The following is a 16,666-nucleotide window of genomic DNA, read 5'->3' on the forward strand; positions in this document are numbered from 1 at the left end:
TGAGGAGATCGCACATTGCTCAAGCACACTCGACAACCTACCATCCACAGACCAACGGGTTGGTAGAGAGACAGAACAGGACACTGGTCAACATGTTAAGGGTGTACTGCTCAAGATACATGACGGATTGGGATAAATACCTGCCACAGGTAGTGGGGGCCTACAACAGTACACAGCACTCAACGACGGGCATCATGATGGTCCCTTCATGATGTTGACGGGTAGGGAGAGAGCAATGCCTCTGACATTCTTTTACCCGGAATACGAAGGGAAAAGGACCTCGCCTCAGGCATACGTGAAAGAAGCGATCAAAAGACAACAGGAGTTAAACGAGCTATGCAGGAGGAACACGGCGCAAGCGCAAATGAGGCAACGCAGAAAATATGACGAAAAAATTTTACAAGCGAAGCCATATGAAGTGGGCCAATATGTGTGGGTCTTCCAAAATGTCATACCGCCCAAGGGAACAAAGAAACTACTCAAGAAGTGGAGGGGACCATTCATGATAACGGAAGTTCATCAACAAGGACGGTTCTATCGCTTGAGTACTGGGCGAGCGGCACATTATGAAAATCTGAAGCCTCACGTCCCGTCCCCAGAGGATTGGTGCATACCGAAGGACATGGAGGGTCTTGAGTACCTGGTGGTAGAGCCAGCGTGTGAAGTGAATGAAAAAGGCACCAGAGAGAAGAATGATGGTAATGAGAACTTGAGTTTAGACAACAATGAAAAGATAGAAGTGGAATCTGAAGCAGGATCATTTGTAGAAGAAGACTGGAACGACCCGGAGCAAGATGAGGTGCCGAAGTGGATGGAGCCAGATCGACCAATACCACCGGGGACCAGGACTGGCAATCGTAAACGGACCGGCATGAGGTACAACAGGTACGGGGATGACTTCTTGATCGATAAGATACAGCCAGACAAATTGGGTGAGGAACTACTGAGTGCAGACGAACTGGAAGCCGAAGAGGAATGGCAGGTCATTGACGATGGTGGACACTATCCGCAGGAAGACTACTCGACGCCAGAATTGGAGACGGATCTCGAACAGAGTGAGATAGAGAGGAGGGAGAACACGAACTTGAGGATACTAGAGTGGATGCGCGATGTCAAAGACGAGAGCCGCGAAGGACAAAGCATTCAACAAGTCGACGTATCATCGGCAAACTATATGAAGGCAGAGGACCCTCTTTTCGGATGGACGGCAACAGATAGGCCACTGGACATTCCTCCGGACAATTCAGACCCGACAACATCGACGGGGACGTCGATAAATATTTTTGTCCTGGGAGTGGGGGTAGGACTTACCCACACGGAAAATTTGATGATAAAGAAGCTCAGGGAAGTGAGAGAAACAAGCAAATTGGAACTGGAAGAAGAAGAGCCAGAGCCTACCATAGGTCGGAATTTCGAAACGAAATTTGAAATACCCAATGAGTACTCGGAAAACATCATGATAACGGATAGCGACTTCATCCTGTCAAACAGGACTAGCGCGATCTGCATCACGGCGGACATGAGTTTCAAATCAAGATTGGAAGCTGACTTCAGAGGAGAGTACCAGAACGTGGAGTTTCTGTTCAGACAGAGACCAGGACTGGGAGTGATGGCAGCGCTTCCACCATCAGTAGCACAAGTCCCGGGCAAATATCTGTGCTTCCTAGTGACGAGGGTCAATGACAGGAACACAATTGATCCCGAACACGTGATGTTGGCACTAACAAGACTACGAGACTTCATGATTGAAAGAGGAATAACGGAGGTCTCAATGCCGGTGTATGACCCAAACAGGGGCAAACTGAGCTCGAGGGAATTGTACGCTATCCTACATGTAGTCTTTGCGGAAACTGAGATAATGATGTATCTGCACAAAAAATACTACTTGAGCATCGCCTGAGTTGGGGACACGGGGTCTCGAGTTGGGCGTGAGGGAGGAGTCTTGAGTTAGGTACTGGGGTGCGGCACAGGTAAAGGGATCTTAAGACGTGATTGGCATGACAATTGAATTTTAAAAAGAACTAACGGTGCTAAAACATAAAATGAATCTGCATGCTTTTAAGGAAATTCCAATTGAACTGTTTTAAGTAGAATGAAAATGATAAAATTTTAACCATACTGGTGAAAAGGGGGTCTCTAGGTTAGGAACATGACTCGTTAAGTTTTAATATGGTTTCTGTTTTCAGATCAAGTTTGAAAAACAAAGTTGAAAATCCAACTATACTCAAGCGAGAAACAGAAAGAGAAATCTTGATTGAACTCGCGATAATCGACACCTACAGCAAGTGTTTGCAAGGGAACATTTCTAGAGAATTCTTGAGTGGGGTAAGACTTGAGTCGGCAAGGTAATTCTTGAGCTGGTTAATACATACTTGAATACATCCCGAAGTCACAAGAATGGCAGACATATTCTGGAAATCCATGCCCGCGGCCCTGAAGAAGCCTACTCTTGATGAGCTGTACAGACGCCTGAGGGACCTGGATTATACCCAGATAGACGAGAGAATGGCGGTAATGTTGAATGCCATCCTCCAGTTGGAAGACCAGGGTGAATGCAGGGAGTCTGCGACGGAGGCTGTCTTGATGATCGGCTACACCACCGAGGGTATATCAAACCAAGAACAGACCAGATGGTTGTCTTGGAATGTTGATGGAGGAGTAAGGGGCTTTGACTTGGCAAGGAATCCTGGCCTGAGTAACAATACCGAATATGGCGCAGGGGAATTCCCACTACCAACTAGGCCAACAGCAAGATCTACAGGCCAGAGCTCGAGTAAGGTGCTATCGATGACGCGAGCACAACAGACGACCGAGGCATACCCGGATCTTGGTGTTCTAAAGAAAGAGCTCGAGAAGACGCAGAAGGAAAGGAATAAGGCGAACCTCGATCGGGATCAGGCAAAGCTGGATCGGGAGAAGGTTCAGCTGGAAAGGGACCAGGCGGTCAACGAGTGAGATCAGACTCTGAGGTTGCTTGAGATGCTAAAGGCTGAACATCAGCAGGAGCTAAGGGTGCGGGAGAATGCCGCGAATTGTGAACAACTGAAGTCGGAGTTGGAGAGAATAGAACAACGACAACGCGAACTTGACGCACAGAAGGGAGCCAGGCCGAAGGAGCGAGTGGTTACCAGCTCGAGACCAGAGTCACGCATGGAGGTGGATGAAGTCCCCAGAGCAAGAGCACGGTTCAACCTTGACCGCGAGGCCCGAGAACACATGAGTGAAGGGTTGGAAGTCTGGATACCGAATGACGCAACGTCTTCCTTGCGTAGCCTAGAGACGCAACCCGTACGCCCACTGATGGATGTGGTGCTGCCGGGATATACCCCAACCTCGACCTCGAGTGACAGTCAGGTGAGCGGCGGCTCATTGCGTCTGAAAGAGCTGGGCGAGAAATTACGGCAGAAAAGTCGTGAAAGTTCGGCAAGACCGGAGCTTCCCCCAAATTGGAGGGAACAGCCGGTCAGGAGCGTCGTGATCTCGAGTTATAAGAAAAATACAGAGAAGAGGTACCACAGGCACAATCGGCTGGATTGGAGTGCGGAACAGAAAGCCAGGAGGGACTGCTTTTATGATGCAGCCTGGGCGGAGTATCTTGCGCCACCCCGTGTGCCAGAAGGTGCGGTCCACCTGATATTAGCGGACAGCCTGGTGCGGGTGTTGACCCGGATCCAGTCGCACTGGCAGACAGGAATCTTGAGTTTCGCTGGAGCTGCCACGCCACAGATGTTGGCGACGCTTGAGATGCTAGGGATGACTAAAGTGTACACGGTGACCCTGATGATCGGGACTAACGATGTATCAAGGGGAGAAGCGAGGAAAATGACGAGGCTGCACGACAAGATGAGCTGCCTTCTTGAGGAGCTGAGGATCCAGATGGACCCCATCCTGTTGACGGTATGTACTGTCCCCTACAACATGATGTTTGATCAGCACGCCTTGGAGATGAACGAGAAGGTGCGGAACCTAAACAAGGTGATCCGAGATATCCACTGGAAAAGTGTGCTCCCTGTCAGACTGTTGGACGTGGCGGAGCGCATGGAGAAAAAGGGATTCCCTGAAGACACCTCCAATGATGGAATCCATTTCGATAGACCAAGGGGAGCGGAGTGGCTGAACGACGTCTTCCAAGAACACATAAGCACGCTAGAGGCGGATCTGCTAGAGACAGCCCAATTCACATTAGGACCACCTCCGAACCCACCATTCCTTGCCTCAAGGGCCTTGTCTGGTCGCTTGGGACCGAGAGTTGACACTAGAGACAGTTCAAGGAGCAACCAGACCAGATTGCAGAGTGCCACGCCAATGGAATCTGAGGAGGTGACGTCATCAACACCTCCAGGCTCGGCGATATCCTCAGTGGTAGTGGCAGAGAGCAAGCAGGAAAAGAGGTCTACGGAGACCGCTCGCTTGAGATATCCTGAGAAGGTGAAAGGGCTGGACCTAGAGGGTTTGGAATGCAGGCGAGAATTGGCGGAGACCCTGGGGATTGAACGAGTGTCGCACGAGGATTTAAACAGACATCATTGCGTGGACTGGTTGAAAGCTCATGAGGCGCACTTCTCGAGAACGAAATTGATGGAGACCGCGGATCTGACCGGAATTCCCACAAAAGCGATCATGGGACCCATTAACTACAGACCTCTCAAGCTGTTGGGGAGTCCTGGATTCCTAGCAGAACCCCCCAAACACCGAACGAGCATCGCCAGGATTAGGTTGGCGACCCCGGCCCAGTTGAAGGTGGTGGACAAGCTGCTCAATCCGGGGGGAATGGAATTGCCAGATGCCGCTTACGAAGGCTCGAAATTGGCGGAAGATCCCAGGTACGGGAAGCCCTGTGGGAGCACCCAGCTGGCCAAAACCCTGGCAGTTTATGATAGAGCAGATCCAGCTGCTGCGAGAGTAGTCATTGTGGCAGGATCGGACTTCGAAGGAACGTCTCCTAAGTTGTTCTGGCCGGAGACTCTGATATACTCTTTGCCAGGAGCTGAATTAAACCAGATGTTAACTCTGGTGGTGGCAATAAAGTCGGAGATGCCCTGTGAGCCTGAGCTGCTATTGTTTGCAGGGATGAATGATCACCTGCACGCGATGGGACTTCTTGAGCAGCTGAAGGGCAATGAAATTCCGACATCGAGGAAGATATGGAAAGCCATTCAGGCGTTGTTTGCAGCGATGAATGAAGTGCAAGAGAATGTTGTCTCGAGATTTGGATCCAAGACGAAGGTGGTGTTCACCACATCCCCTGGATACGCGAATATGCCACCCGCCCTACAATTCGTGTACGCGGTCTTGATCCTAATAGCAGAGGGGAACGAATGGCGGATTCTAATGGCAGCTCCCAATCGGGAGTTGGAGCCATCGAACCTGAGGCTTCGCAAGTCAGAATTGGCGGCGGCATGGGCGGACATATCTCATGCACTGAGGGGCTTTTATGGACTAGCCGACATCCTGATCGTATTAGACGAGGTGCTCTTGCTAGAGATATCGAATTTTGCCAGGCAACTTAAGTTCAACCCAGTCATCGGGGACAATCACCCGGCGATAAGCAAATTGACGGCCAGCTTGTGGTTTCGGAGCATGGAAGTGAAGATCACAAATTCCACCAGCAAGTCTAGAGGTCCGAGTAACGAGAGAAGAAATGTGGCCGAGACGGAAAAGCAATTAGAGTCAATGAAATATCGCTTGACGCAAGAGAATGGCTGGTGGCTATTTTTGACACCAAGGCTGGAGAACGCCACGAATAAGACGAGGGAGGAAGCACCACCCCTCGTGAAACAAGTCTGGAGTTTTCTGGAGAAACAACTGGAGCTGGCCGAAGTAAGAGACATGACGGTGGCTAGATTTGTCTCGGCCGCCAATGAAGTGACGACTGGAGGGTTCTGGAGAGAGCACGCCAAAGGTGAGCTGAGGACTAGGAGGGATCATGAGATTCTCAAGTTCTTGAGTCCTTGCTGGGAGAAGGAATTCATGGCAGGAATGTTCGGCACCACGGCGACTATCTTTGGAGCCTTCGTGCAGGAGATACTGGGCATGCCCATCAGCCTGCTCTTAACTTTGTATCTGGTCTACCCCAGATACTTGTTCAACATGGGCCCAGCATACATGTTTAGTCGAGGAGTAGAAACACTTCGAGTTGATGGGTATCTGGCACTATTACTCTTGACCCATGGGGAATTGGTGTCGTTTCATCGATTGATGGAATATGGAGAGCCTCTGTCTATGGGGAGAGTCCACTCGAGCATTGAAACCTACTCCTACAAGTGTGCCGCAGGGTTGAAGACGTTGTTAGTGCAATACCTCATGATGCAGAATCGGCACATGACGGGTGAAGATGAGAATCCAACCTCGAGAGAAGAATGGAAGAAGATGAATAGAGGAATGCCTCTGTTGACGGACCTATGCCTGGCAATGAGGTCGGACCCTATGGGGATAATCCGGGGTCTAGAGGAGGTGGTGACCTGCATTTATGGTCCAGCAGTGACGTACGCATTCCCAGATCCCCTGGTGACAACGTATCGTCACTCTGTGACGCACTTGAGTCTTATCAGCATACTGGATGGGACGGCGCTCAATTGGTGTCAGCAGGAGGTGCTCAGAGCGCGAATGAGCAACACGGTACTCTTTGGAAAAGTGAAAGATGCCGAGCTGATAGTGTACAACTTCAGGGGGCAAATGCAATGTAGAATGGGAGGCAAGCGAGAGGGCCCCATCGAAACGTATCCCAAGTTTTGGAACTTGAACCCACTGACGGCAGACGGGCGAGAGATCTTGAGGATTCCTGCTTGGAAGGAATGCTTTGCACTAGTCAAGAGGGAGCTGGAGGCCATAATGGAGAAAGAAATCCTTCCAGCCGCCATGCCTGAGTTCCCGATAGTCAGGAGGATGACCTTGGGAATGAACAGTCCCTTGGTATTTCACTCCATAATGGCGAGGATGACGACGGAGGAAATGCAGAAGTATTTCACTGATGGCTGGGACCCCCTGTTCATCGGCTACACGGCGGCGGTCTACTTCCATACTAGCGAGGTGAAGATAAATTCGTGGACGACGCAAGCGAAAAAGATGAGAGGTTCGCAGCCCCCCGGATATGAGGTGCGGAAGGTCTTGAGAGCTCTTGAGCAGGAAGGACTAGAGAACATGCTACCAATATGGGATGATGGCAGGATGATCATGATGGAGGGGCACGTCGCATTGGTGGACGACATGAAATTTGTAACAAGAAAGTACAGGGCACCCTATGGCTTAGAACAGGTGGAAATGAGACAGGAGGGAAAAGAACTAGATGCAGCAGGCCAGCTGCACGTAGCCCTGACGGAATACAAAAAATTGGACCCTGCGACATCATCACCACTGTCAGTGGACACGCCTGGAGACAAGAGGAGTGGACCCGTGGAGGACCGGTTCAAAAGAATTCTCGAGAGAAGGAGAAATGAGTCAGAAGAAGAGAGTATGGATGAAACTCTCAGTGAAGCCGGTGAGGACATGGAAGTGGGGAATACACCTGAACCAGGACCATCAGGGGAGGAGCTCACCACTCAAGAGCTGTTGAAAGACCTGAGCGAGGAGAATTGGGCAGATACTGCCACTCCACCTCTGACTCCGTCCCCCCGGAAGAATCTGGAATTGCCATTGGCAAGTGAGACCTCCAATATGGGGATGATACTCTTGAGCTCGGAGGAAAGGGAAAAGAACACTTTCGAAGGGAACAGGGACATGTTCCTGGGGTCCCTGAAGGACGATGCTTGGCAGGAGTTCTTAAAAGAATTCAATCAAGAAGTGGGCAGCGAGACGACGCTGGACGAGTTCAAGGAGGAACTGTGGGACACAGTCGTAAGGTTTGGAGAACCGCTTCTGATAGGAACGGGCCTGGATGAGAAGGCGAGAAAAGAGCTGCTGAGCAAGCTGGTAGAGCTGAGGAATTCACGATCGAAGACTAGAGAAGAAAAATGTGAGGACAGCTCTACTCTGAAACAAAAAATTGTAGATAAAATAGTTGATGATATAAGTTTGGGACTAGTAATATGATTAAAAGTACTAATATTCTTAAGGCTCGAGCAGGGGGAGGCGAGAGTTGGAAGGATTGGGGGTAGACAGAGAGGTCGAATCAGTGATGATAGCCACAACACCCTCAAGCAGAGATGTGAAGACTCGCAAGAGGAAGAGAGAAGTGGAGGGATTGGGTAGTCCTTCAGTGGATGCTGTTTCGGAAGGAAACTTGAGAGAGACGGCGCCCATGGTTTTGGCTCGATGCAAGACGGCGGCATACAAGAGCAGCTGGGAGCCCAGAAGACCACTCGAAGTAGAGAGGGAAATAGAGGCTTCCACCAGTTCGACATCGGAGGAAGACTTCAAGCCTCAGAAGATAAACGTAAAGAGAGGTTCAACGAACGGACAGACATGGGAAGTGGATGTCGGCAAAGAATGGATCTCGAAGGCACCAGGCCACGGGCAAGCAAGTGACGAGTGATCCATTGGAGAGGAACAAGACGAGGAACACCTCCCGGACGTGGTGGGTGGCCCTCGAGACATTGAAGGAAATGGAGGACTGCTTGAAGAAGTTGGACAGTGGAGTAGCTCGCAAGCGACGCAATTGGGCCACCCAGTAAAAGGCCGAGGTTAATAAAATCGAAATGGCGAATCAGCTGAAGAGGTCCTGGCAGAACTTGTTGAAGGATCATTTTGAAGAGGCAATGAGGACACCCTCATCAGCACCGCCATTAATGGCGAATACCTTCGTTAGAACTGCAGGACAATTAATGTTCACCTGGAGTCTGGTGGGAATAGAGTTGGAGACATTGACCTCGTATGACAGGCTGAAGTTGGGAAGCAAGAAGCTAGATGTGTATCAAGCATTAATGCAACACGTGGCCAGGGACAATTCAGGCTTGAGCCTGGCTAGGAGAAAGGATGCCACATGTTTCTTGAGATGGATAATGTCAATGATGTCTGATAGTACCATCTTGGCATGCCACCAGAGAGCAAGCGGAAGTAAAACCATGGAAAAAAGAGTCTCAACGATCATCTTGAACGTGTATCAGAGTACAGGGATAGAAAAGGAAGATGGTTCCAGACTATCCCTAGAGAACCACAGAAAGCTAGACGAGGTGCGGAGGTTTTATAATAAGAAGTTCGAAGAAGAGCATGATGTTCACCGTAACCTGGCCTCGTCAGAGCAGTACTCGAGACACAGCGAGAAGGGGAATACCAATACGTGTCAGGAGTGATGGGAATAGCCTACAACCCCTTCTTAGACTCAGAAACTGGAGGCGCTCACAGGAACCACGAGGTGGCGGAGCTACTGAAGTTTTGGACAGAAAGAATAATGGAAATAGACGCGGTGGAGAAAGAGGGGCCGAGCCTGGGCCTGATTCTTGAGAAAACACCGGAGGTGGTGAGCATACCGCGCTCGAACAAGAGAGTTGAAGTGAACATGGGTGATGGCAATGGCTTGCTGATCACGAACTTGGGAGTGGTATGGAAGTTACTAAGACCCTCCTGATGCCCACATCCCCACGCGAGTCTGATCGAGGAGACCACCGAACGGGTGAGGTTAGCTCCAACGGAAGATGAAGATTTGGCAAAGTTGAGTGTGGTGCACAAACTGATCTTACCTCAGATGAAGGAGTCAGGCGAGAAGACGAACAGTCTCGAGTCAGCCAAGAAGATGGAGCCGGGTAGCTGTCTGGATTCTACGTGTGGGAGTGGAGAGCACACCTGCGATGGACGATCATGTGTCAGGATATTGTCCTTTCAAAAAGAAGACCTGGTTACTTGGTTTGAAGACATCACAGAAAGGGAGAAAAATGAAGTGCAAATAGTTGCGGAGTGTTACGCGAGAACTACGGTGAATATAGCGACAGCTCTCGGATTCTCCTCGAGAATGTGTAGTCTGCAGTCACTGGAGAGGCTAGAGTCTGAACACCATTTAGTGACGGCGTTGAGCGTGGAATCATGGCCGGGAGTGTTGCAGGTGACTCAAAAACATATCCGGAGCTGGAAGGTTGGTCTCGAGGCGGAAATGGGGTTTCCCATGAGCGAAGCTTATGGCCTGCCATTGAACGCAAAATCCCTGATAGGATCAATGATGGCCAATTTGTGCTAAAGCCACTACCCACTGCACATGGCGATGGTGGAAGCATCCAGCCAGAGAATATTGGTGGACAAGGCCTTCTCAGTGCCCAAGTGCGTGAGGTTGGCTCGGATATCGCATCACTCGCACAAGTTGTTGAAAAAAATCAGAGGGACAGTAACAAAAGAATTGAGAGATGACTTGAGTGAAATCTGGGGAGAAGAACTTTTGAAGTTGGAGAGTGAGAACACAAGCGATCACGAGAGACAAAACGTGATCGGAAAACCTGTGGGAGGTGCTCCAAACATGGAAGATAACGACACGATGCATGAGAAAATGATAGACCTTCAGCCTCTCTTGGAAGCCTCGGGGGAGCGTAACCTCAGGAGCATTGAGATCACCCATGGAGAATGCCCATGCCACTGTTTGGCACAAACGGTGTGGTATCCAGATCACAAGAACCTTTGCCTGGTGTGGGATAGGGAAGAAATTCGGTCGATCGGACTACCGGATCACCGGCAGAAGGTGACGCTCTTAGTAGTGAGTACGATGTTGGCTCTGATTGGATAGAAGAGAATATAACGAAGTATCGGGAAGCGACGACGCCAACGGCTGAGTCAATATATGCGATAGACTACAGCAGGAGACTAGAGTTGTTTGAGACTGCGTGCAAAGTATTCGCCATACCAACGGAAGTCAGACACGTATGGAGCCGTTTGAGGTACTTTCCATGGTTTCGGGCGACGCTGACGTCTTGGTTGTCTTGGCGTCGCTGACAACGAAAAATCACATGAGAAAGCATCAGAAGGAGTATCGACAGTTCCAGGCCGAGATTGGGCCGGAAGCTTTCAAGAGACCCCTGTTAACCCATCGAAATGCGATCACGACAGGATGGAAGAGAGTGGGTAAAATGTCTAGAGACAATACCAAAGCGAGGGAATCGATACTAGAGGAGGACCTGGCGAAGAACGTGAGCTTGAGCCTGCACAACTCCTTTTGTTTGAACGGGGAATCTAGGGTGAAGGCACTACCCAACCAGGCAAAGAGGTTGCAGGAGCAAAGAGAATGGATGCGATCCTATGAACAGCTGAAGGCTTGGGAGGAGATCGTGATTAGCTCCGATGATGAAGAAGAACTGTTGAGACAGTTTGCCGTATCTAGTACTTCAGGGTGCGGCACCTCCAAGGCGAAGAGTGCGAGATGAGTGGATGGTTCGAATGGATCTTGAGTCTTGAGAGGGAAGGGGGGCTTGAGTGTGGATCCGGGTGAAACATGGGTTCACGAAAAAGAAATTTTAACGAAACAGATATAGTTATTAATATGCTATACCTATTATATAAATCAAAATGCTGCATGACAATTTCCTAATTGAATGGGACAAAAGAAATTTTAAATAATTGGCTTGAAAAGCGAGAATTCATAGGTGCAGGTGTGTGCAGATTTTGATTGCTGTTCAGCGATAGTGTGAAAATTTTACATGGCCGTGAATTTTGGGGTGTAGATAAGCTTAAGTCTGCTGCAAACTTCTGTAAATGACCACTGGCACTGTACCTTGAGCAACACTCGGTTTTCGGGGACTCACTGGCAGACGACAGCACGCGATGAGGACATCGATCTCGAGTCCGGGGAGTATGTGCCAGTCGGTCATATTTGGAAGTTTGACCTTGAGAGAAGCAAAAAACACTTGATTTTGGAGTGAAATTTAATTTTTCAAAAATTCGAATGGAGCCTGTGATGCACGATTTTCTCGCGATAACTGAAAGTCGAAAAAGAGAATTCAGAACAATCGAGTGACAATCGCGGGAAAGTTGCAAGATAAATCACTAGGAAATTGCCATTCGCAATTTCCGAGACAATAATAATCCAGAGTAGAGCTGTCCCATTCGAAACAGAGGCAAGTGTATTCCCACGAACTGGATTATTGTGACTTGACTGGAGTATTATTCTAAACTGGACCAGAGTGAACCTTCGGTGGAAAGGTGGACAGCTTGAGTGTCCCAATGGTCCACATAAAACTGCATTCTAGAGTACAAACTTATTCCTGTTGTTGAAACTGACAAACATTAAACTCATTTAGTTACACTATTTAATTCTTGAGTTGCTTACCGACTTAATTACTCCCAATTCTTGAGCGTGCTACAATGTGAGTACCAATTTAAATTTCTAGAGTGTGTTTTATAATTGTTATGTTGAGGTAAGGCGAGTACTAGGTTGATCCATCTGAAATGGATCAAAGTTCCACTGTCAAATAAAAAGTAACTTAACGGATTGTTCCGACCCGGATTTTAACGGCGTTCATGTATTTTGGGTATCCAGAGACCTAAGTATGGGGACGTTCTTAATTCGAGTGGGGGGATATTTTAGTAGTAGCCTTTAAGCTGTAACGGGTCGTAGTCTCATGTCACAAACGAACCGAATTGGCTCCGACTGATTTGAGGTAGAAAAACACAAGAGATAGTGTCCCTGACTCTTGAGCCAATGGTTATAGGGCCTATTTTTCTTAAGCCTCATGTGTGACTGCAGTAGACGAATGTTACATAGCAGTAGACGAATGTTACAGTAGACGAATGTTACATTATTTTTTTTCTCAAAATTTGAAGCTCCCAACCCTGTAGTTGGGCGCTGTCAGAGTACTCTAAAGAGTTACAAATCTTGCCTCCAAATATGACAGTTCAAATCCTTGTAGTTTTTGAGATATGACTGTTCAAATCCTTGTAGTTTTTGAGATATGACGTTTTTTGTGATTTTTCAGAAAACATATAATTTTTTTTTCGTAAAATCTGAAATTCCCAACCCTGTAGTTGTTTCTTGTCAGAGTAATCTCAAAGATTGCGAATCTTGCCTCCGAATAAGATTGCTCATTTCTTTGTAGTTTTCGAGATATGACGTTTTTTTGTGATTTTTTCAAAAATTTTCAGAAAACTTAAATTATTATTAGTTTTTAAAAATCTGAAATTCCCAGCTCTGTAGTTAGGTCCAGACAGAGTAATCTCAAAGATTGCGAATCTTGCTTCCAAGTATGGTTGCTCAATTTTTTGCAGTTTTCGAGATATGACGTTTTTTGTGATTTTCCAAAAATTTTCAGAAAAGTTCAGAAAGTATACTTTAATTATTTTTCAAAATTTGAAATTTCCAACGCTATAGTTCGGTGTTGTCAGGGTACTCTAAAGAGTTGCGACTGCTCTAATGCTTTTAGTTTCCGAGATTTGACGTTTTTTGACTTTTTCAAAATTTCTCGCAGAACTTATCTACAAAGAAATTCAAAAAAATTGAAAATACTAACTTGAAGAAGATACAACCTTATTGTCAGCGTACACCCGGGCGTCTCAAATCTTGCCTCCTAATATGAATGCTCAAATCCTTTTAGTTCCCGAAATAAGACGTTTTTTTTTTTTCAATTTTTTTTTTCAAGAAACTTAGGTTTGAAAAAATTCACAAAATTTTGGGATTCCTAACCCTATAATAGGGTGCTCTTAGTGGTTGCAAATCTGGCCTCCAAATTTCTCCAGAGGCCCATTAAGTTTTCGAGATGACGCTTTTAAAATGTAAAAGTTCGAATTTACCAACCCTGTAATTGGGTGCAGTCAGAGTACACTAAAAGTTTGCAGATGTTGTTTCCAATATATGCGGTTTTTCATGAGCTGTCGTAAAGTTTCGAAGCACCGAAGGTGCGTTAAATGCTAGTTTTTTTAAATTGTAATGCATAATAAATTTTTTTCTCGTGTCGACTTACGTATTCTTATTGAAGAAACTTAACCCGTATCGAGTTTGATTTCAATCACATCAACTCTAATCATCTCCTTTTTGACGTCAATGTCACTTCTATGTCTAGCAAAATTCCTAGAATTTTGACTGGAATATGTGATGAAGGTACTCTTGATTGTAACTTCGCTTACTATAATACTTTTGTCCTACTGATTATCTTCGAGAAAAAACAGTAAAAAAGAAAAAATTGGAAATATCGGAAATCAGGATGCCACAATCCCTCTTCAATGTCTGCGAATCTTTCAGACGGCATGGCTTCAATTGAAGAAGAAATGATACATAGAAGGCTACTGGTTGAAGGTGATACTGGAGGAGACGACAAAAGGATGACACAGTTGCTAAGGTCAATTCTTAAATTGGGAGATCTCTCAGGACCTACCGATCAAGTCGACAACCCGACGGAAGCGGCCTTTAAAATAATCACGACACTGAATCAGGCTGAAGCGGGAATTCGGAGGTGTTCTTCGATTTGTAAAATGAATGAAGATGAAGTTGAATTCTATGAACGAGAACTGGATCAAATAGAGAGGGCAATAGATGAGTCCAAGGGATCAGTGCAAACATTCAAAACCTCCCTTGAAGACGCGAAAAAGGTTCGAAAACATAAGCAAGCTTTCGACTCGTTGGCTCAAACTATTTTAAAAGAGCCGAGTCGAGAATTAAGTCACAAAAGACTTGAGGCGATCAGCGCTGAGATGGAGCAACTGAAGAAAACTGAAAGCTATTTGCAGGAGGAACAGAGAGACGTTGATAGACATTTCAAGCTTTTCGCGTTTGCTTTAGCTCAACTCAAATCGCATCTAAAGGATAAAGAATCAAAAGATAATGATTCAAATCACTTGGAGTCCAAACAAGGCACAGATGATGACGAAATAATGGAAGTCACGCCTGTTAAATAAATAAAACTGTTACGTCTTTGTTATATTTGTTGTTTATGTTATTTAAACTTCGCGCAATAAATGTTTTATCTCAAAATAGTCGGTTCAAGTATTGGAAGTTTGCCAATTTTTATTCAAATTTTGAAGATTTTATCCTTAAAGCGTAGCGCGACTTCTTTATTCGTGGCGAATTATCCCGCTCAACAAAATGGTTCCAAATTGAATTGAATTGAGGCTAGCTAGTCGGCCGTATTAATTACAAAAGTTTTCACACATGATCTTTGATATTGTCCGAAATTTATGGGTTTTCAACATTTTTTTTCGATAAGGATTAAGGAGCAGTGCTTTGCCCTGATATACGAGCAGTCTTGTTATCTTCGAGGTGCACTTTTGGCTATTCAAGGTACGCTTGTAGTCTTTAATCGGAGCTACACTTTTTTCATGCAAATTTTTTTCTTACAAATCTGTCAGTTATTGAACTTGATTTATTTTTGTACCCTAAAGTCTGCGGTTCGAGTTCCGGTCGGACTTGTTTTTTGTTCAATATGTAGAAAATTTGAAATTTGATTTTTTTTTCGGGATAAATTAAAGGATCGGATTTTCGTTTTAGTTAACGTTCAATATTTTTCGTGTCAATAATTTCTTGTGACATTTTTGTTTTCGGCTCAGTGTGCGTCTTCCTATGTTTTTTGGCTTTGTTTTACGTAATAGAACAAGGGCTTCTGAGATACTCCATTTTTATGGCAAGTAACTTTTTATCGGTTACTCAAACGGTTCTTTCTTTCTACTTGCGAGAACTAATGACTTGTAATCGAGAACCAGACTTGTTCCACGTAATCAACTTTTTATACTAATTTGAAGAAAATCAACTTGCTTTACTATGGACCTCAACAGCTTCGAGACCTCTTCTCTTTTGGTTTTTCTCTTTTAGTAATGCGCTTGCCCAAAGATAGATAGTTCTGAAGTTCGAATACCGGACGTATACGCATTCATGTTTCGATTGTATTTTTTTTCTGCGAAATTTTGTCTGCTTGTTTTTTTGCCGGCTTTATTTCCACAACATCGATCAAATAGATTCGGCAGATGTTATATCGTCTTTTTTCCATTGTTCAATTTGGAAGGCAGTAATAAATTTTTGGTTCGACCATTGATAATGGGGAAAATGGGGGGTGTGGCTTTGGGTTCGGGTGTGTTTAAGTTTTTTATCCACGCAAAATCAGGTATTACAAATAATCATCTGAATGGGTCGAGTGATATGGCAAGTTGAAGCCCATTTCAGTTGTGATTCGAACAATATTATAAATTTTGCAATTAGTTTTCCCAGTTTTGGGTTTAAATATTTTGATTTTAAGCACAATTCTGAGCGAGTAAAGCGACCGAGTAACAATTTTTATATGAAAAATTACTTTAATTTAGACTTTTACGCTAAAAAATACCCAGTTTTGTTATAGAAAAAACGAGTTATGAATGTTTCTTTTTAGTGCTTTCTTGGGAATAATGGTTTTCCTAAAGAAATTTAAAATTTTTATGCAAAAAATTATTTAAAATTTTTCTTTTTTTGCTTTGTCATTCATTTTTTGCGGACAAATTTTAATGATTATGTCTAAATCAGTAATTTTCTATGCGTTTGTATAACTCCAATCACACCACGCACAAAAAATGAAATTAATTTGAGTAAAAGAAACTAAAAATACCTTTGTTGTTTTTTGTGAATATGGTCGAAACATTGTGCAACGTGCACAGCAGCCGGCTTTCCTTTTTATTTATTGAATGATGCAGGAATGTGATGTAAAGACTTCGAGATTGCTTAAGTCTTTACTTCACACTCCGATTAATTGCGCGAAACTTTTAATCGCATTTTTTTGTTGTTTTTTTTGTTTTTTTTCGGCTGAATAGTCGTCTACCTAAGTTTCATCGGCTGATTGGCAGCTCTTTTAGCGACAATAATGAC

General features: G+C 45.6%; 1 protein-coding gene across 1 annotated transcript; it reads left to right on the plus strand.

Annotated features, from left to right (window-relative positions):
* Window positions 1-14,087: 14,087 nt before the first annotated feature.
* LOC134848229 (THO complex subunit 7 homolog) lies at window positions 14,088-14,812 on the plus strand. The gene has a single exon (XM_063865614.1). It carries the CDS (start codon window positions 14,089-14,091, stop codon window positions 14,734-14,736), a length of 648 nt encoding a protein of 215 aa, XP_063721684.1. The 5' UTR covers window position 14,088; the 3' UTR covers window positions 14,737-14,812.
* Window positions 14,813-16,666: the final 1,854 nt, after the last annotated feature.

This window comes from Symsagittifera roscoffensis, chromosome 6 (genome assembly GCF_963678635.1).
Source record: "Symsagittifera roscoffensis chromosome 6, txSymRosc1.1, whole genome shotgun sequence".
Taxonomy (NCBI): Eukaryota; Metazoa; Xenacoelomorpha; order Acoela; family Convolutidae; genus Symsagittifera; species Symsagittifera roscoffensis.